The sequence below is a fragment of the Pseudopipra pipra genome, chromosome 6 (assembly GCF_036250125.1).
Source record: "Pseudopipra pipra isolate bDixPip1 chromosome 6, bDixPip1.hap1, whole genome shotgun sequence".
Classification (NCBI taxonomy): Eukaryota; Metazoa; Chordata; class Aves; order Passeriformes; family Pipridae; genus Pseudopipra; species Pseudopipra pipra.
In genome coordinates, this window is record NC_087554.1 from 21,878,262 (window position 1) to 21,900,304 (window position 22,043).

Consider the following 22,043-nt stretch of genomic DNA (forward strand, 5'->3'; position numbering starts at 1 on the left):
CGATACAGGCTTGATTCTTAACATTGTCATCTCTGAAGCACCAACCAGATGCATTGGCATGTGATTTGAGAATCAAAACAACAGAGAACAGCACTCCTCTCACTTTATTGCAGAGCTCAGTTCAGCATTTAAACTGTGATCTTCTTTAACTCTGGTATTTAATTAATCTGCAAAGGTAATGGGTGTTTTATAGAAGTAAGAAGAAGTCAGAAATAATATCTGTGGTTCCGAGAAGGATAGGGAAGAGGGTGGGAAAATGGTTGACATATAACACATATATACTTACCCAACCAAATACACACAAATGTTTTTCCTTTATGCTTATTATGAGCAACCAGGAACATCTGATTTTTTTGATTAGCTGATAAAACTGGATTAGTGTATATAAAATTTAAAACAGTCACCGATATTATTTTGTATTACACCAAAGAGAATTAAAGATTGTCAGTGATCCAGTTTCCCACTTGACAATGGCTGTACCTTTTTTTCTTATAGGCCTTTTTCTTATAGGTCTTTACTATTAACCTTTAGGAGTTAATCAAAAACTTCCTGTTTATAAAACCATGTTGACCATAACTGCTTTTGCAAGTATTGGTTAGAGAGTAGCTATAATCTTTTATCATAAACCCATCAATCACAGATGGTCCAGATTTAGGCTTCCTGGACAGAATTTTTTGAATTTTCATACAAGTATTGGTCATGGGCACAATGTTACTAGCCAGATGGGCAAAGAACACATAGGAATGTGTAAATGCAGTGGTTTTGTATGGACTCTATCCTAGTGCTTAAAAGAAATCACCAATGAAATGCTCTACTGCGCTTCATAGAAATAGTCAGAGCTAGGAATCACAACTGTAACATTTTACATTCAGGTCCATCTTTGTCCTCTATTAAAATTCCCTTAGAGTAGATATTATTTTTCATGTTGTACATCAAAGGATAATGTCTTGCCAAATGTTTCTTGAAGATTATTATAGATCTTTGGGTTTCATCCTGTATTATACTTATCAGACTCCTTGCAGAGTGTGATTCATTGTCACCTATCTGCACTATGTCCTCTTTAAATCAGGCCTTCATACTACAGTATTCAGTTGCAACCTTGACAACTGTGCATCCAATGAGAGATGTTTAGCCCCACAACCTATCAGAATTCCATCTTAAATTTACAGAATAGAAGTATATCATTCAGTAGAGTCTTCATCCTGCATGCTATTACATACCAGAAAGGCCTGAAGAGATTGTGATAAGAACATTATTTACCTGGCACAGGACTCTAAAAACTCTCAGTAAGGGTAGTTAGGAGAGAAAATAGGTGAAAAGACATTCAGAGACGATACATAAGATTCTTTTTTCCTAATTTAAATAATCTTAAAATGCTTCTATTCAGTTCCCAATGCATAAAGTACTTTAATTTGGCAGAACTTCTACTTGGAAGAACACAGTGTCCTGAAGTTGGGTTTTCTAATGCAAAGTCTTCCTTTTAGTTTTCAGCATGCACAGTATACACCATTCCTATACCAATAATCTAAATCCAGAGAATGTATATAAAAAGAAAGCCAAAGGGCGTACATTTCCTATTGGTAAACTGATTTTAAATTAATGTAAACTGGTTATTCTATGGGGAGTCTAATTGTCATGCAAATGATAGTAACTTATAGGGTCCTCTGATTTGTCTTTTTTCTTTCTATTTTTTAAACCAAAATCCTGAGTTCTTCCTGTGACTTACTCCATTTACAGCATTTTGATTTGATTTTGCTCCTAGAGATACACCTTTGATTACCTGACACTGGTATTATAGATAGCTAAACTTTTTTCATATTTGTGCCTGGGAGCCCCAGAACAACTGAACTGGAAACAACTAGCTTGGATATAAAGATGAATTTTCTTCTTGACAGTTAAAAAACAGAACAAAATTTTCAGCTTTGCCAAATAAATTCAGTGATTGCTGAAACTCCTTGCAAAACTTTTCTGGAATTGTGAAATGTATCTTGTGGTATAGTAGAGGTAATTGCAAACACCACTAGATGGAATTATCTCAATCCTGCATTAGAAATCAAACAACCTTGTTTTGCCAGTATGCTGCTTACATAAACTAAAATGAAAACTATGCTGTTCTTCAGTAATGATCCAAAACGGTTTAATTATTCTCTTTAAAGTGATTGTATTTTGGACCATAACAGCAGATTATCATAAGAATTTTAACAAACTTGATGTTTAAAGCCACACTAAAAATGAGCTATATCCAAGTACAGAAAAAAACCAATATTTTATTTATAACCTTAGTTTAGTGTTTGAACTACAAATTCTGGTTCTAGAATTGCTTAAAAGATCATGGGGTTTATAGGTTTTCACAAGTAAATTAATTTTTTGGTTGTTTTTTTTTTCTGTTTTTTCCATTTTTTTCACAGAATGGTGCTTTCACTAAATACAGAGCAAATCATTACATGGAAAAAAAAAGGTTGCTTGTTTGGTTTTTTTTTTCACTTGCAGAGTTACTCTTATTATTCCATTCTCTGATGAATAATTTCAAAGAGGGCATGAGAAAACAAAAGAAAAAAAGAGAAAGTGACAAAATAAGACTGAATCTCACCACTAGAATTCACCATAAAAATTCCCAAAGCGTAACAGAATTCTTACAAAATTTCCTAGATCAGTTCTTTTGGGGAATCAAGATCTCCTATGAAAAATATGGCAAATGGGAGTCAGGGTAGGTTGGGCAGGAAAACGGGAACGAGAAGGGTAAATAACTGCAGCAAAAACAGGTTCTGAGGAATACACATAATTTTGTCTGCTTTAGATCACAATAGAATTTTTAATAAATAAATTTCTTTTTCTTTGTAAAGACACTTTTGAAACAGTAGATTTAGCCCAGTCATTTGTGTAATTTGTTTTATAAACCATCTTTCGTTGTTCCCACCCCCCGCCCCCCATAATGTCATAAATGTTTCAGATTTGAGTCTCTTGTACATTGTCTTTTGAGTTCATTCGAATCAATAACGGTTCATGCACTGAACTGTGTATTGAATTTATTGTGTTAACTGTTGTTGTGTGGTTGAAAGGAGATTTATAAGAGTTATAGTGATTTAGGTGCTCATGCTCTATTGCTGGCATGGGCAAATGACTCTCTATGGGTGTGTCACCTGTAAGCTCATCATCCACATTAATGATTTCTACAGTCCGTGTTGGAGCATGATGGTTCTGCCGGTGATGCTGCTTCCTCATTTTGTAGAAAATTACCAGCATCACAGCAGCCATGAGAGTGATAGCCACAAAACAACCAATTATGATTTTGGTAGTCTTCATAACCTCATCTATTCCCGGGATCCCATTGTTTGCGTCCGTCACAGGAATGGTGAAAGTTTTTTCTGTAGATCTTGTGCTCTGTGGAGTGAGTGAGGTTGTCATGTTAGTGGTTTCCCAGTTGGTAACTGGCGTGGGCCCAACCTGCTCTGTGGTCTGTGCCTCATCCTGAGAAGGTTCCACAGTCTCTACCGTGACAGTTGAAAAGTATGTGTAACCAGGGTTATCCAGGGCGGTCACATTCAGTGTGGCAGAAGCTGTGGTATTCCCAACAGAGTTACTCACCATGCATGTATACAAACCCGTGTCTTGCAGAGTTACCTTTGTAAAATTTAATGTGCCATCACTGAGCACAGCAATCCGAACTCTGTATGCCCCATGTGTCATAACAGATCCATTTGGAGTAATCCAAGATACAGAGGTCAAGGAGGTTGATGCCCGGCATTTCATCTCTGCAGCCATGCCTTCTGTGACGTTGAGGTCTGCTGGTGGCTCCACTATTACTGGAGCATAACATGTGAAGTAATTCAGGTCCAGCTCACCAATGTACCTTCCTTTTAAACTGGGAGGTGTGTGGCAACGGGCACAGCATGCAGTATTGGAGGGTGCCTTGTCTTTAATCCACCAGCTGAGCCAAAGGATATCACAGTTGCAGTTCCAAGGATTGTGATGCAAGTGGATCCTTTCGAGGCGAAGCGGTGTGAACAGGTCATGAGGCAGTAGCGTTAGATTGTTGTGTGCCAGATTGATCTCTACAAGTGACTGAAGGTTATCAAAAGCATTCCTTTCTATCACTTGAATCTGAGACTGTATCATCCACAATTTCTGAAGATGCATCAACCCTTGGAAAGAACCTGGCCGGATGGCAGTCAGGTGATTCCCAGAAAGATCTAACTCATCCAATTTTACAAGCGGCGTAAGGTTAGGAATCTCTCGAAGATTGCACATGGCAAGGTTCAAATATCTCAAGTTGGACAGACCTTCAAAGGCACCTTCTGAGATGTATGAAAGCCTTTTCAATTCCCCCAAATCCAGCCTCCGAAGAGAAGGGATTCTGTTAAAAGCGTAAGAAGGGATGCTCTCAATGGGGTTGTTTCTCAACCACAATTCCTTCAGTTTTGACAGGTATACAAAAGCCCCATTTGGGATAGTGGTCAGACGATTGTCAAAGAGTTCCAAAGTGTTGAGATTGGCCAGACCATTGAAAGCCCCTATTTCAATTGTTCTGATGTGATTCCTGCTGAGCTGCAGGATTTCTAGGTGCCTCAGATGCTTGAAGCTATTAACCTTAATGATTTGGATCTGGTTCTCATGGAGATTGAGTAACCGGGTGTTTGTGGAGATGCCGTCTGGCACGTCTCTCAGATTTTTCCGGACACAGATCACTTTACTGAACTGGTTGCTGCAGGAGCAGACAGAAGGGCAAGTTTGAGCCCTCACTAGACCAGCCACCACAAGAAGCTGAAGAGCCAACAGCACCACAAGCAGGGGGTCAAATAGGGCCCTGTTAAACCTAGGACCTATCATTATCTGCTGTGGATGTAAGGTCATCTTGTTCAACATTCATAATTTATTTGGTGTTGGTCCTTCTGGAGTTCGAATAGTCTGAAAGAAAGAAAGGAGAATGAGAACATTAAATTAATCTCAAATACTTAAGTGTGTCCTCTAAACAAAGGCTTCTCTAGTCCTTAGAATGTCTAATATCATTTTTCTGTACATATATGTATATCAACTGCAATTGGCAATAAGATAAGAAAATGCCAGAGACTAGCTTTTCCTGCACATTCCAATGTATAATGTGCATAGCTGGATGGCACATAAGAAGTCCAACCACAGTGGATACCTAAAAGAAAGAGATGAAAGAAATTACAAGGGTCTCAAAAGGCAAAAATTAGTAAGATAGGAATTTAATAAGATAGGAATCTTCAAAATATTCAAGGTGTTAACATTTTTTACATATTATAAGACAAGACATCATATAATATAAAGAGCAAGTGGAGACTTGTTTGGCATGGGTAAAAAACTTTGTCTATGCAAATGTGATTCTGGAATCAGAGTTTAATTAGAAGTCTCTAATTCTGAATATAACAGGTCATGCAAATGACAGGGCAAGATCTTGCCTATTACAAATTAGGGCAAGATCTTGCCTATTACAAATTGAAAAAAAAGAAAAGAAAAGAAACATGCTGAGCATCAGTTTTTCCCTACTGTTAAACAGCATCATCCAATTTGATAATATTTCCTCCTCAATTCTTTTGTTTGGCACCAGTAGCAGAGAAACACTCATTAGTAAATGTGTACTGAACACAAAAATAAGAATAGCCATTTAAACGCTGAAAAATATCTCTGTAGCTTAAGGGTTGGCAGTTTCACTGGCACTTCAAAAAAACTCTAAAAAAATTCTACAGATCTTACTGTAAGGGGAAAACAGACCTTTACACTACAAATGATCATTACCATTTTAAGAATTTCAGTACTGATTCATTTGTGGCAGTTTTTAAAGTCCCCAGCCCTCAGTTCATTTTCAATCTGCTGCTCAGTTCAAGATCCCTCTGTTGTCAAGATTAATGAAATTTCCTATAAATCAACCAAAAGTGAAGTCTTATAAATTACAGCAAGCTTAAAGCATATTTATAACCTAGAATATCCAGATGGATAATACATATATTCAGTAAAACAAAACACCATAAGGCAATGGTTTTCCACTCCAAGACCCAAATAGTTTCATTTTGTGTAAAAAACAAAGCAACAAAAATTAAAAAAAAAAAACCAACAAAAAACCACCAGGAAAAATATCTTAGCTTTCATCTCACAGCGATTCATTTAATGAAAGATTTTTTTTTTTCTAATTATATATTAGGACAATGTGTTTTTGAGAATTAATTTCTGCATTTTTATAAAACTTGTCATAGTGGTTCAGAGTTAGAAAGTGTTTTCATCTCACTTTTAATAATTTACTTCAGAGAAAGCCAATATAATGGTTAAAAACCAGTGAAGGGAACCGAGAAGTCTGAGCCATTTCTGTTTGTTTGATATGCTCTGCACGTGCTATTTATAAAACGTAATTCTTGTCATGAAAGATTCATGAAACTAACGTGTTTTGCAACCTTGAGCAAGTCATTCAACTTCTCTCTCTGCAGCTTACACTACTGTCATGTGACACTGGAGAACCCTGTGGCTGCAGCGTTAGATGGTACCACTCCCATCTCTCTATCCCTTCCCTCTGCCAACAACTGTACGTCCGAGCATCAGCTTCATGGGTTTGGGACAATGTACTAGATTAGGTGAGGGGCAGCTGCTGTACACACCTTTTTTTTTACTGTAGGCTTACAAGGTCGCTTATCTCTTCACAGGTACTGAACAGAACATATGGAGAAACACTCTAATCATTAAAATTCAAGTTCAGTTACATCAAAAATCCAGCTGTAGTAAAACTATCCACAAATAGCGGGTGAAAAGCACATAGTTCCCATCCTTCTTACACTGTTATGAAGAAAAATCTACCCCTTCTGTCCAAAAGAATTATATTAGAATCTAATATCAATTTTAGGGTTGTTAGTTAAGATCTGTGACCCATGTATTTTGCTGTTGGATAGTAATTAACCATTTTCTGTGATAGTTAATGTGATTGAATTAGTGTTTTTGTCTTTTTTTGGGGGGGGAGGGGTGGCGTTGTTTGTTTCCGTTTGGGTTTTTTTCAGTAATTTTTTTTTCTATTCTCATTTTTAAAATTCTTCTAAAACTTATCCCCTAAGGACTTGGACTGAATAATGAATTCCATTAACAGGTAATAAAACAGTCACAGAAACACATCAAACCAATTATTTTACCATTGAACTGGTGCAATGTTATGTCAGCTTCAGAGATGCCAGTTGTATAAGACTGGTGTGGCATAGGCAGCACATGCGGCTTGTAGAGGCATGGGAATCTTCTGTGTTCTATCTCAGACCCATTCACTATTAAAGGCCAGCTCTACAAGATGTCATATGGTTTCTCTACCTTTCTTTTTGTTACTTTCTGCTCTCATTCCAGTATCCTGGATACCCTGAAGGACCAGGAAAACTATAGCACTTGTAGAACAAGAAAGTCTAGAGAAATAAGAAAGGTCATGAGAGAGAAAGCCCCCAACATCAGATAATGCATAAAGTTCCTTCAATTGCTCTTTGCTAACCTCCATGAAGCTGATGATCCCAAACTATGCTGCAAGCACTCTGAGGCACTTTCCTCCCATTCCAACTCCTTGAGCCTAATGGTATTACCCCATTGCCTTCACCTAGTCTTTTATCCAGCAAATCTTCCCTTTTCATCACTACACATACTCTCATTGGGTGTAAGAAGAAAAAAAAAATTAAAAAAGCTAAAACCATTTTACTTGAATACAGTACTTCATCATAACATATAAATTATTCAGTTATGAGACTGACTAGCAAATATTGCTCAACCTAAACCAAAATGTTTCCATGTCTCAATTGCAAAAAGATTTTTGAAAGAAATGCTTTTGTTTTATGTTCTTAAAATAAATTCCCTATATCCTTTCTATCTTCGGTTATTGACTCAAACAATGAATCATTCACATAAAACAGCTCTTTCCGTATGCTGAAGGCAAAAATTGCCCATGGCTTTTACATTTACTGATTTCCCTAGTCATGTGCTAGTGATGTCTCAATCAAACATGTGCCTCAGTACTACAATCTATCAAAGACCTCCAGGGAAGTCTGACACCATCAGGTTTCCGCAAGATTCAAATTCAAATACAAGCTTAGTTACTCACTAATTGTTAGCTTCTCTGAAGAAGACAGGATCACCATTTTGTGAGATGGGGGTACAAAGTTCGAGATATGTTGTCATGTGTTGGTATGTTTGATCTTTCTGTGTCTAAGCTGGATCTTTTTTAATATATAAGTACAGAAGATCTATATTGTCACCCCTCTGCAACATATTCAGGGAGGCAGTGGGAGCAAATCTTAGCTTTTGTAGCCACCATTTCATTTAACATTGGATTTATTTACACAACTCAACTTTTTTGCCTCTTTGTTGGCAATATAGGAAACAAAATGCAGTTTTTAGCATAAGACCACACTTGGTCTTGAACTTGGTTCTGCTGAAGTACAGGGCAGCTGATGATCCAAAAAAGCAATTATGACCAGCAGAAAATATGCTAGGCAAGCATATGCCTTGCAAGTCCTCCCTTCCAACTAGTGAGCTTTGCGTGAGGCTAATACTGCAGTAAGATTCCTAGTGGCAGTGGAATGTATTAAAAAGGTCCTTTCTTTTATACTAGTGGTCTTCCTCAGCTCAGAACTTAAATATTCAGGAAGTCTTGGTGCAGGTATTTCACATCAGGGTAATTTTAAATCATAAATACCTTGAAAATACCCTGGAAAAAATTATCCGACACAAAAACACACTCTAAAATTAATTTAAACCCTTGAAGAACATTATGGAAATATTTTAATGGGCTTTTCGTAAAGATCCATCTGGAACTCTGTACTAGAGTAATTTGCTATTCAATACCTATTATGCCAGAGACACATGAAGATTTAGCTTAACAAACCCACACATGGAACATAGACCATCAACCAGCTTTAGTCTTTGTTGACAACTCTGTCTTCTAAGTAATTTTTTTTTTTTCTTTTTTCTGGTACCAAAATAGTAACTTCATGGTCAATACAGTAACACTAGTGCCCTCTGCTGTATAGACTTAAAATGTAGTTTAAAATGCTAAGAATTTCCTTAATACACAGTGACTTGCCCAGACACAGTACAATTATCAAATGTGTTTCCAAACCAGACCTTAAGTCTATCTGTGGCACTAATCTAATTATCATCTGTTATTTTAATACAGGAATGTATATTCTCTTTATGGCCTTGGAGACATTCCTAGACATATATGGAGAGTTGTTTGGTTTGTTTTCTATTTCCACAGGAAAAAAAAAAAATCTTTCTGAAATTGGCATTTGATATGCATGTTCTCCTCTCTATTGCTTATCTGACACTTTGTTAGTCTTGATGTACTACACATTTTCCTCTGAGCGAAAAGCATTACCCTCTTAAGATCCAATGCAGAAGATGAAGCAAGGAATGACAGAGCTAATCTACCTCTACAGACATGCACAGTGCAGCTTTCCTTAGGGGCAGCTTCAAGGATGCTTCAGTTATGCTGCTGAAATCTAACTTTGCCACTTTGCCAGAAATGTCTTCTTATGTGCATTGTAATAGTATCCCAAATTAATTTTTCTTTTTCTTTTTGGTAATTAGGTCTTGAGACTGATGTGCTTTCTTCTCCCTTTGTTATATTACCAGGAGAAAGTGATTATGATTATTCTGATCACTGAAGGATTTTCCTGTAATGGTGGGCTTTGATTACAAAAAAAGAACTTCTACACCATTTCCAAAGATCTGCCTAATGAGGTGGCAAAGATATTTCCCCAAGCTCCAGTGACCCTTAGCTGGATCACTGGCAGTTTAGTTGCTCTTGGCAACTCATACTTAGCTTTCCATCTAGTCTGTAGGTCTATGAATAACTATCTCAGCAGCAGAGCTGTGCAGCACAAAGGCCATGGCTTTATCCCAATACATGGTTTAAGATACAGTGTGATCTAGCACGTTTTGGTTTGTGCTGTATATCTGCCATGAAATCCTGAGATGTGATGCTATGTGTCACTGACTATGTAGACAAATTTATCAGATATCAGGTGTTTATCTCAGTAAAATTAAATCATCACAAGTACATCACAGTTAAGTCTCAACTGAAGCACAGTTAAGTAATCAAAACTCTCCCTCAGCCATCTCCCAGAAAATTTCAGGATGAGGAGCATTCAAATCCCTTTCAAGCTGACAAATACATGAATGCATTCAGAAAATGCATCTTTCCTTCGCTTCATATAGCACTATTATGTATGCTGTACATCACACCCTTTTTGAGAGAAAAACCCTTTGCAATGATATCTGTATTTTATTCAGAAAACAAGCCACTCTACAGCTGCAAATTAAACTGCAGATTTCAAACATGTGAAGAGGAGCTAGGTGTGCCAAGCAGCTAATTATTCTGGGATGTCTTTTCTGGTAGCATCAGCACCAGAGAATTGAAAATAGTTTCTGTATGGACAGAACATGGAATACAGCAATAAAAATAAGTCCAAATCCCAGGAAGACCTTATGCAGAAGTGACTCTTTTGACTCTCTTTTCAGGAGCTCTGAATGCTCTCAGAGCCTGAGACTGATCCCCTTTTGGCAGCAACGTCAGCAGAGGAAGCCAAAGGAATTTCAGCGTAGATACAAACCGACAAGCACATGATATGCTTTAGCTTCACAAAATACTGAAACACATGAGGGTTAATCCTCGTCCCAGAACAGAGACTGAACTGTGGGCAGGCAGCTCCACTGGGGTCAGAAATCCTCTACCAACATCTGCTCTGCAAATGGTCCTGCAACCTCACATGTGTGTCCCCAGGTGGCTGTAAAGGGTTGGGCTGATGGAACCACACTGCTAGGGATTCACTCACCATACCCTTCCGTCTACCTCACCTCCCCCACTTTTCTGTCCTGAAGTACCTTTCCACCTGGCTGAACCCCTGAGGACTAGTGCTTTCAGTTCAAGAGCAGTACAAACACTTTGCATGCTGTTCCCTGCCCCTATACAGTACAATGACACCATTCTCTTTCTCCACTGAATGCCTTTGCCACTAACAAAGGACGACATACTATGTTCTTAACAGAGCATTGAAATAATCATCATGCAAAATCAGTGAACTGGCTTACAGTAGATCTCATATCTTCCTCTTCCTAATCTTAATTTTCATTTTCCTCATGGACTGACTCCTGTCTGAAGTGTTTGGGGGTTTTTAAACAGATTGTTTTACGATGAAAACCCATGACTGCAACTATATAGCTGTGTATCTTTTCCTTCATTCTTAAAAATCACTTTTCCCTTTTCAGTGCTATAGGATTTTAAATGTCTCTACAACAGTTAAGGGAGCCATTGCAATAATGTCTAAAACCTGGGATGTTTTAAAGCCTAGCAGTTTTTATCTATTTGCTTTTTATTTTATTTTTAGTTAAATATGGTCGAGGCCAAAGAGGGATAGATAGACAGCTCTGCAATGCAAACTGATTACTTGTGAGACCAGACAAATCAAAACACTCCCACTGCAAATTATTCTCCTCTTTGCACGTTTCACTGTTTTGCTCTGGGACGTAGTTGGGATTTTTTGTGGCCCGTTCAAGCATGTAAGTGTAGGAGGCAAAGTGGGTATTGCTGTACCCCAGATACCTCCCAGTTCTTTTCTGCAAGCCTTTCAAGACTCAGCTGAATCACTAAGACACATACCTGAAAGACTTAAATGTGATTGGACACATTCAATCCTCCTAAATCACCACTGATTTCAGGGGAGTTCAATCAAGGATGAGTTTGACCCAGTCTGCCTTTTTCTTCTTTTCTTTCGTTATACAGAAAACGGCTTTATTTCACATGCCTCATTTTCCAGCATGATTTCATGTTTCCTCTCTCATGTTCTTCTAAGGTTTAAAACTTTCGCTTTAACTTCAGGTAACAGAAATGAACATGAAATAAACATTTTAAAAAGGCGAATTTCAGTGTACATTGGTCCAAGAAAAAATATTTGCATTTTAGCTGGAAATTAAGATAATTTACAGTGTTTGAATCTGTATCAGTCTCGTATTTCCCCTCTATTTATAAATATTATTTTACTCTTAAGCATCATTTGCAGTTTCTATCCTCAGTATAACTCATAATATTTGCTAATTTCATAGGAAAACCATAGAAGACATCAGATGATATGTAATGAATATTTCTTTAGGAAGATTTAGTTTTATTAAGAGGAATTATTTGACTTCTTTATTGTCCTTTCCCTGGATGTCACTCAAAGGGCAAAGAGAACAAAACAGACCTAACTTATCTGTTCAGACTACTCATAGTGGTATGAATAGGAGCAATCTATGAATTATTCATGATGAACTAACTTAAATTCTTTCATAAAAGCCACAACAATACAGCTTGGTACTAGTGCACCTAGAAACGTTCTAGAATTTTAATTGGAATTAACTTTTAAGTGGGTTAATTATATTACATTAAATCTTTGTGTGGACATTCTTATTTCAAATTTAATTTAAGCTAAATTGAATCAAGGCCACTGTAATTTCAATTAAGAATGTTCAGAAAAGGATGTAATGTAGTTTAGCTAGTCCCTTTTCAAAGTTAATTTAGGTTCATTTTCTTGAGACCCCATGTAGACATTAGGAACTTTTGTTCTATATTGACTTGGGCTTGATTCAAACCAATTACGTAAAGGTAAAAAGGTTTTCTACCTCATCACCGATCCCCTGGGTTACTCAAGTTCCGTTTTGCTTCATTAATTCAGTTGATAAAACAGCTTCTCAGAAGTTTTGTTGGTTTTTTCATCTTATATATTTTTCTGGAGAGATATTTATGTAGGGAGATATCTCGACAGTAGGAATTTTACAATAGCTTTATAAGAAAATTCTCTGAATTACAGATGCATGCCACTACATCTCATGTGCCAACCATGATATAAGGGGAAGTCATACGAGAACCTTCAGAATTTCTCTGTCTTATGCCACAAACACCTCAGTGAGCAACAATTAAACTGCACTATTTCTTTAACTATGCTTTTTAAATTCTTTTTTCATTTATTATCAAAGTAAAATCACAGATCCACATTAGGAAGGCACCTATGAACCACAACAAAATTAGTATAAAACCAACCCTTAATTAAAACTTATATGCTGTTCTAAAGCACTGCTCCAAAACAATTTTCAGTGCAATTTTCAATCCTGTCACACCGGGTCATTTTTTGAAACATTAGTATTTCTTTGTTTTTAGTGGACTAGCAGTGATTTAACAACATCTTCTTAGACATAACACAGTGATACTTTAACTCAAACAAACTAGTTTTGGTCTGGTAGAATATTTCAATTTTTTATACATGGAAAAATTAAATTGTATAAATTAACATACTTTTCAACAACATAATACAGCATTTCAAAGTGGTAGGCAAAAATCTGCAATTTAGGTATATGAAACATTAAAATTTGTGTCTTTCAAAAGATGGAAAGGCAAAAATGTGCAAGGCTGATGGAATCCAAGATGCTAGCCCTCGTTCCTTCCAGAATTTTCTCCCTACTCACAGACTATAAAAACAGATGTGGGAAATGTTGGGTCAGAACACCACAGTCTAAGAATATACTAATGTAGTCAGTACAATGAAGAGAAACAATAACAACAAAAAAGGCAATTAGAGTAAGAAAGTTGCCATTAGGAAAGTTGGAATCTAGTTTTTAAAGTACAAAACATAATTTCCTAAATTACAATATTTGCTCATCTACTGAATGTGCTAATGCTAAATATTCTTGTTACCCATACACATCATGTTTTGAGCCTTCCTGAGCTCTTAACCTCAGCAGATAACATAAACTAGAAGACATAAATATTTTAGTTTGATGAGCACTTAATACAGTTGTGGATCAGTAGCAGTTTTCTATACTTTTCTACACTTTGGCAACACAGATGCTCTGGTAAAATCTGAAGTTATTTTAAAATATTTTAAGATTATTTTCGTATTAGCAAATTGGAGAATTGTCCATTTCAGAGGCATAAAAAATCAAGTTTGTCCCTTAACAAGTGCAGTTTTTCCAAATGCATTTTTTAGTATGGAAAACAGAGGAGATTTAAGGAAATTATAGTAAAGCAGCCATGTAAAATCTGCATCAATGCTTTTTGGGATATGAATTAAAATAGATATTGGTCTAAATACTTCTATGGCATGATGCTGTGCCAAGAAAGGTGTTTTCCTGTTCTCCTTTTTTAAGATCTGAATTATTTGATGCTGATTTGGAAAAGTGCTTGGTAGTTATTTCATAACCTTGGTAACTATAGTCTGCATTGTTAGTATGTATTATTTCAAAATACCTTCTGGGGGAAACATATCCAACTAATAACACACTAAAGCACCAGAGTCCATTTTACATCATTGCATTTGTAGTGGCTAACTGAGTCCAAATTACTCCCTCATTCTGCTAATAAATAAAGCAACAAAGAGAAAAAGAGACATGCGTTAAAAAGTTAAGGCTGCAAATAGCCTCGAGTCTGGTAAATGATGGTTAAACTTCTTGTCCTTGGTAGCTATGGAAACCCCTTAAGGTAAGAGTGGAACACAGGCACTTTGTGGTCTGCAATTTACAAGCTGTTTATTTAATTATGAAGGAATATGAAACTGTTAGGGGCAATGCAATTATCCTACTGTGATAGTGTTTTGAAAGAAAAATAGGTACAGAGAAATATAAGAACTTAATTTTTTTGAAAATTACTTGTTTTAGGACTTCTGTGAAACTGCAATACATTGTTTTTTACTGAAATCTGTGATTATTTTTTTTCCCCCAAAGGGTATGAGGAGCCAAAATTAGTAATATGACATTTTGCCATAATATCCCTCAGTAGATTCATAGTAATTATGTCCATTCTATGCTTCATGAACAAAACCAAGGTCAGGGTGTATTTCAATTAAACCCTAGGTGTTACCAAAGTGCAGTACAGCCAGAATAGCATGCACATTATTACCAGATCTATCACTGCTGGGCAATGAGTTGGTCACAGGTGCTCTTGCGTACAGTATTTGTACACCTTTAAATATTACTAGTGGGAGAATGTTTCAATTCAATTTAGGAGGCAGCTAGTGAAATAAAATTCAGAGTAAAACTATGTGATGACTCAGGGGGACTATAGCATCTACTTACAAGTATTTTCCTGGATCTGAACAACAAACTTTGACCTGATAGTTCTGTTGTTCGGATTTGCATGAACGTAGTGGCCTCAGGGCCCTTTGCATACAATGGGAGCTTTTGGCAGCACTCCATCCTTCATTTGATTGCCTTAATAAGATGTGAGGTATAAACACATCCTCACAGGTCCTCTGTAGAAGAGACAGGTAATATTATTCTTGTTTATGGCTGAAGAAACTGAGGCAATAATGGATTAAATCAATTGCCAAAACTCAGCACGTCTCTACATGATACTTGGGAAAAGTGAGCTTCACATTCCATGCTGACTAAATACAATGTGTGTTGCTCCAAACGATAGCCATATAGCAAACATCAACTTGTTGCTGACCTCAAGATAATGTGTCTTAGTGCACTGTTTCAGTCTGGCCCTAAGAGTACAAAGACTGAGTCTACTTCAGTGCAAAGTGTGGATGAATCTTGTTCCAGCAAACCACAAGAGTTGAAGTGGATGTGCTATAGGGAATGGTGTCAGCAGTAGAGGCAGAACAGGGGCCCAGACATACCAAAACACATTTCCAGCAGAATGCAGATTTAATCTGTGTGTTAAAGGGTGTGACTAACATGTCATGACATTTAAAAATAAATTTTATTAAATATTAAAAAATGCTCTGTCTTATTCTAAAGATTCCTGTACTATTCTTCTTATCAAAGTATTTGTACACATTCCAGAAATGCATTAAAAATCCTGAATTTGTCGTTTCATGTACATATTCTTTCTCTCATTCCCTTTCTACATTCTTTCAGATGCCGTTTTGGTTCTGAGGCATTAACAAGCATTTGCCACAAGCTGTTGACAAGATATAGATGGCAAGTCTGAAGAAGTACCTTGAGAGGTTGAAATTAGAATTTATAATGCTTTCTATGGTATTCCTCCTCAGAATCATTGGATGTCTCTTTTACCCATAGAGCAGATCACAGACATAGAAGTGGATCACCTCAGCCCAGTCTGATCCTTGCTACATTGATAATGGGTAGACTCCTAGGGACCTACTATAATCTTTTCCTTGTGAACTGTTCTCAAAACTTCCTCTTGGACAGGCTCTCCAATATATGTGCAATGCTCTTCTGATCCTTGGCCACAGAAAAGCTTTTGTATAACCCTCATGTCAGACAGGTCTCAGCAAGCCTTAAACTGCTTTTTAAATATAAATGTTTAAAAAGATCTGAAAGAAAATTCCTTCCATAGGAATGTACAAGTGGCAAAACGTGACATTTCACATTCATTATCTTTTGGGGCCATCCAACTAAGATTTAAATAGCTTGAAAAAGAACAGCAGTTCATCTTCAGAGAACTAGCTTCACTAGCTGGAGAAGGAAAGGGAAGAGTGTAATAGCTAAGAGATTTATAACTGGTTTTTATGCAAGTAGGCAAAGTATCTTCTGGTGTCACTGCACCACTGTAGGACAACATAGAACCACAGAATCATAGAAGTGTTTCAGTTGTAAAAGACCTCTAACAACATTAAGTCCAACTAGTAATCTGACACTGCCAACTATCCAGCTAAACCATGTCCCTAAGTGCCATATCTACACGTCTTTTAAATACCTCCAAGGATGATAACTCAATCATTTCCCTGGGCAGCCTGTTCCAAACCTTGAGCACCCTCTCAGTGAAGAAATTTTTCTTGATATCCAATCTAAACCTCCCCTGGTGCAACTTGAGTCCATTTCCTCTTGTCCTATTGCTAATTGCCTGGAAGAAGAGGCTGATCCCCACCTCACTACAACCTCCTTTCAGGTAGGTATAGAGATAAGGCCTTCCTTGAGCCTCCTTTTCTCCAGGCTAAATAACCACAACTCCCTCATATGTTCCTCATATGGCTTATGTTCCATCCCCTTCACCAGTCTCATTGCCCTTCTCTGGACAATGTCTTTCTTGGGTCCAAGACTGAACATAGGGTTCAAGGTGCAGCCTCACCAGAGCTGAGTACAGGCGGGACGATCACTTCCCTAGTCCTGTTAGCCTGGCTATTTCTGATACAGGCCAGGATGCCTTTGGCCTTCTTGGTCATCTGGGCACACTGCTGGCTCATGTTCATCTGACTGTCAACAAGCAATCCAGGTCATTTTCCACCAGGCAGTTTTCCAGCCATTCTTCCCTAAGCTTGTAGCGTTGCCTGGGGTTGTTATGACCCAAGAGCAGGACCTGGCACTTCACCTTGTTGAAGCTCATACTGTTGGCCTCAGCCCATGGACCCAGATTATCCAGATCCCTCTGCAGAGCCTTCCTACCTTCCAGCAGATCAACACTCCCACCTAACTTGGTGTCATCTGCCAACTGAGGGTGCACTTGATCACCTTATTCAGATTCAATGATCCAGCAAAGATATCAAACAGGACTGGCCCAGCACTGAGTCCTGGGGACACCACTTGTGACCAGTCGCTGGCTGAATGAAACTCCATTCACCACCACTCTCTGGGCCCAGCCATTCAGCCAGGTTTTTACCCAACGAAGAGTACATACATCCAAGCCATGGGAAAGTGCTGTGGGAGACAATGTCAAAGGCTTTACTAAAATCCAGGTAGACAGCATCCACAGCCTTTCTCTCATCCACTAAGCGGGTCACCTTGCCATAGAAGGAGACTAGGCTGGTCAAGCAGGACCAGCCATTCACGAACCCATGCTGGCTGGGCCTAATCCTCTGCTTGTCCTGCACGTGCTGTGCAATGGTACTCAAGATAATCTGCTCCATGACCTTCCCTGAAATGAGATCAGCCTGATATGAGCTCTTCAAATCTCATTTGCAGTTTCTCTCAATGTCAGTTCTTCTGCAACAAACATGTTTCTGACCTAGTAAAGGATGGATGTTGTTTTCATGGACCACAGTACTGTTGAAAGATAGCATGTTCCAAAACCAGTTTCACTCTAAAATGACTAATTACTAATGTTTTAACGACTAGATTCTAATAATAAGTTCATTAACTCCCAAATATCTTTGTATAAAGCATAGTCATAGGGTCACACATATATATAAGACGACATTTGGATTTTACCTTAATAAAGATCCTTTCCCTTTTCGTGCTTAGTCAAGCACTGGAAGCAAAATTAAAGAGATAGAACTAGGTACAATTTTATAACTGTACTGACTTCTTTAATGTGGCAAACAAAAACAATTACGCATTTTTATTTTTATTTTTATTTTTACCTGTTTTCATTTTATTAAAATGTTAAATTAATTCTGAAGCAACTAAAGTAACTGAATACTGAGCATTCTTTTTCTATATGTGCTGAAATGTGACACTAGTGCAATCCCATATCATCCATCCCAATGTGTTTTCCTGAGGTATCCAAAACATACTGGAAATCTTTGCAGAATATATCAACTGATTCAGGTACTGATAATGTAGATCAGCCTGGAAGAGTCATCGTTAATAAAGAAAGTTTGGAAAGCAGCTTTGTGAAAATCAAAGCTTTAAAGTAATTTGTGGAAACAATGGCCAGTTATGTGAGTTATTCTCTTTCTGTCCAGACCATCTATAAATCCAAGAATCATAAACTATAGGGATAGGATAGATGTTATCTCTCTGAAACTTTACCCTGCAATAACTCTTATAGAGAAAAATAATAGATTACTTTACATTTTCACATAGACATGGGTTTAGTCATGATAAATATACATTTATTTGATGGAATGTCTTCTCTACATAGGCTGCCTATAGCCTGCTTGTTGAAATCACTGGCCAAATTCAAAGCACTATTGCATCAAAGTGAAATTCATGAAAGCTAGCACTTACTTCTTTAGTAAATGATCATTTTCACTGAAGTATTATTTATCTACTTCAAGTTACCAACAGGATACAATGCCCAGTATCAGCCTGCTTGTTCAGCTCTTCAGACTCTTAAGTGCTGATACAGTATTCTGTGTTCATAAGCCCACCATTAGACTTGCATTTGTAACTAGAGAAAATCATAGGTAAAAATTTACTCCTACAGAAACCAATGGGAATTTTGCCTTTGATTTCAGTGGAGTCAGAACTCCATGTCATATATCAATAAGAATTTGCTGTATAGAGCCAGTTGCAGATTATTGCTGATGTAAGCACTAGGGCTTTGATGCCATTCTTTTAGGACAGTTTTCAGGGAGATGGAAATGTAATTTTCAGTTAATTAAAACTGTCAGAGAACATAAAAGGAAAAAATAGTAACTGAGACAGCTAAAAGAGAGTTCGTATATATGAAAGTGGGCTATATAAAAAAGGTAATATAATATTTTAAAATGTCAATATGTTATCATGGATTCTTAAAAGATTCCCAGAAAGTACACAACTATTTTAAAAATGTATAGCAAGAATGAATTCAGGGTTCAAAACAAATCTGAAAATTATCTGTCCAAAGTAGAATAAATTTGATATTTGATGTTATTCAAGGATATAAATATGGCTACTTGCAGTAAAGCTTTCCATTACTATGTTGGCCTGCATAGCAATACAAACATTTATTACAGATAACAGAGATACCACCAGGGTGTCCAACATCTGCCATTGGGAAATGTTGTTTTCAGTTTCTTACAGCTTTGTAAAATTTTAACCATTTGCAGATTAAATGTTCCATATTAGATATATACCTACAGTATAGTCTCTGAAAGTTGTGTAGACACTCAACACAGATTTAAAGCAGCTGTCATACCTTATGGTAACAAATAACTTCAAGAAAAGGAGAACTTTACTGGTAAAGGCTCAAATACTGAATTCAGGTTATTTTTTTCATTCTGTACATCGAAAGACACAGAGTTAACTATAAGAAAAGTATGATCTGTTAAGTAGTTAAAGATAGTAATAAAACACAACACAGCCAACAAAGCTTTCATTCAAACACATGCATTTCTGCATGTATAGGTACACCTAATACACTTAAATACAGATCAACTATTTAAAAAAAGCTATTTTTTTGTTTCCTATCAAGAAAATACTTTCTGAATTTTTGAATTCTAACTATTTCTCTAGTCTGAGAACATGAAAAATATGACAAAATTGTTGAATGACAAAAGTGCTAATGTGTCTAGTTATCTCTGGCTGAGAACTGTTTCCTGGATTCTTGTTTGTACTCTCTACTCCAGAAAGATGCACATGGATAAGTATATGAAATATTTTCAAGGAGTCATTAGCAGGCACCCATGTGCAGTTGAAGTGGGCATTGATAGGGCAGTCATTCCATGAAGTATGCATCTGAAGACTTTTGGCATCATCAGGCACCCTCTTACCAGAGTATTTCACATCAGTCGCATGTGATTGTGAGCTGCTAAGAACAATGATAAATGTAAGTGCTAATGTTGCAGTTAAATATCAATGCTATACAGCATGTACATCCCCAGCACTGTGCTGCCTTGCAGACCCGTATCACATAGTGGACTTTTTAGCCTGGAAGATTACACAATTAATTGTAGAGTGGATTTTGCTATTTGCCCATAGGCAAATACAGTTATTTGCCTATTTCTAGCTGTATCCACTTATGCAAGCATGCCTAATGGCAGCTATTGCCAAGTAACTCTCTGTCAATGACTGCCCTTGATCTGTAAGAATGCTTTTAAAACCTGGGTTCAAGCATCTTGGGAAAAACCACTTTAATTTCTTTATTCATATTGCTGTTCATAAGCTCAATACTTAAGAAAGCTCAGGAAGTGACAAGATGTAATTACAGCAATTAGAACCAGCAAAGACAATGGGGAGTTTTGTTTCACATTCTTCACATAGAAACGTAGAAACATAGAGATTTCCTTCACTAGACCTGATTTCTGAACTGGGATCTAAATCTCAGAAGGATTTCATGAAAGACAGGAGAGCTGCTGCGTATCAGAGATAAGGAACATGCACAGATTTAAGAACTTCCTCTAACACTGCAGCTATCACTATCTGGGAGGGGATGATGAAAAAAACATATTTTTTTTTTATAGGTGAAAAGAAAATACTATACATAACAGATTCTTGTGGCTTCTTTTCTTTAGTTTTTTTTTTTCCTTTCCAGCAGTGTGAAGGCAATGGTTTTCTCTGTAATTCTAAGAAATTGTCTGAATGTAGTCTAATTCTCAGATGGGACAAACTGGCATTGTTTCATTCAAGTAAATGAAATCAAATGATTGTTATTCCAGTTGAAGTCTGTGATCCTTGTTACCCTCTAAACTACACTGATCCATTCTTCAAGAATAAGGTCTCTGGGGAGACCTTTGAACGGCTTTCCAGCACCTAAAGGGTGCATACAAGAAAGCTGGAGAGGGACTTTTTATATGGGCATGTAGTGATAGGACAAGAGAAAATGGCTTTAAATTGAAAGAAAGCAGGTTTAGATCAGATATTAGAAAGAAGTTCTTTACTGTGAGGATGGTGAGATAGTGGACAAGTTTCCCAGAGAAGTTGTGGATGCCCCATCCCCAGAGGTGTTCAAGGCAGGATTGGATGGGGCTTTGAGTGACCTGGTCTAGTGGAAGGTATTTCTGCCCATGGCAGGGGGGTTGGGCTGGATGATCTTTATTGTCCCTTCCAACCCAAACCATTCTATGATTTTATGGTTTTATGAATATCAGGAGGTTCAGGCAGCTATGAAAATGCAGCTTTTATAAAGTAAGCTTAAAATGGTAAAGATAACACAAATAGTTTTAACTATGTAATAAAGAAGTCTCTTCTGATTGCTGAAATGCTGAAAGAACAGTAATCATACCTCAAGAGCGGACTTAGTTTTAGTTTTCAAAAAATAAACTTTCCTTTTTCTGAGTAATAAGTTATTTGCTTTCTTTTTCTCTTTTTTTCTTCCTTGGTACCATAGAGTTGCAATGGTAACAGCAGACATAATCCACAATGAATGATGTCTTATCTCCTCCTTTATAATGTGTTATGCCTGCTGTACACGGGCTTTAAGAGGTTTTACATTGACTAATAGATGGTAATAGCTTAGAGTTATGTATTGACTTTATCTAGAAGTTTCCCTGTGAGTT

General features: G+C 37.1%; 1 protein-coding gene across 15 annotated transcripts in view; it reads right to left on the bottom strand.

Annotated features, from left to right (window-relative positions):
* Positions 1–2,247: 2,247 nt before the first annotated feature.
* Positions 2,248–22,043, bottom strand: part of LRRC4C (leucine rich repeat containing 4C) — a 487,665-nt gene continuing 467,869 nt past the window's right edge. For 14 of the 15 annotated variants that reach the window (XM_064657787.1, XM_064657791.1, XM_064657789.1 and 11 more), the window contains one exon: positions 2,248–4,905. In XM_064657787.1, the coding sequence (XP_064513857.1) occupies positions 2,947–4,863 (1,917 nt within the window). In that variant the 5' untranslated portion in view covers positions 4,864–4,905 and the 3' untranslated portion in view covers positions 2,248–2,946. Of the gene's footprint in view, positions 4,906–5,438; positions 5,878–22,043 lie in introns of those variants that run through there. The other variant, XR_010431243.1, reaches the window with a different exon arrangement.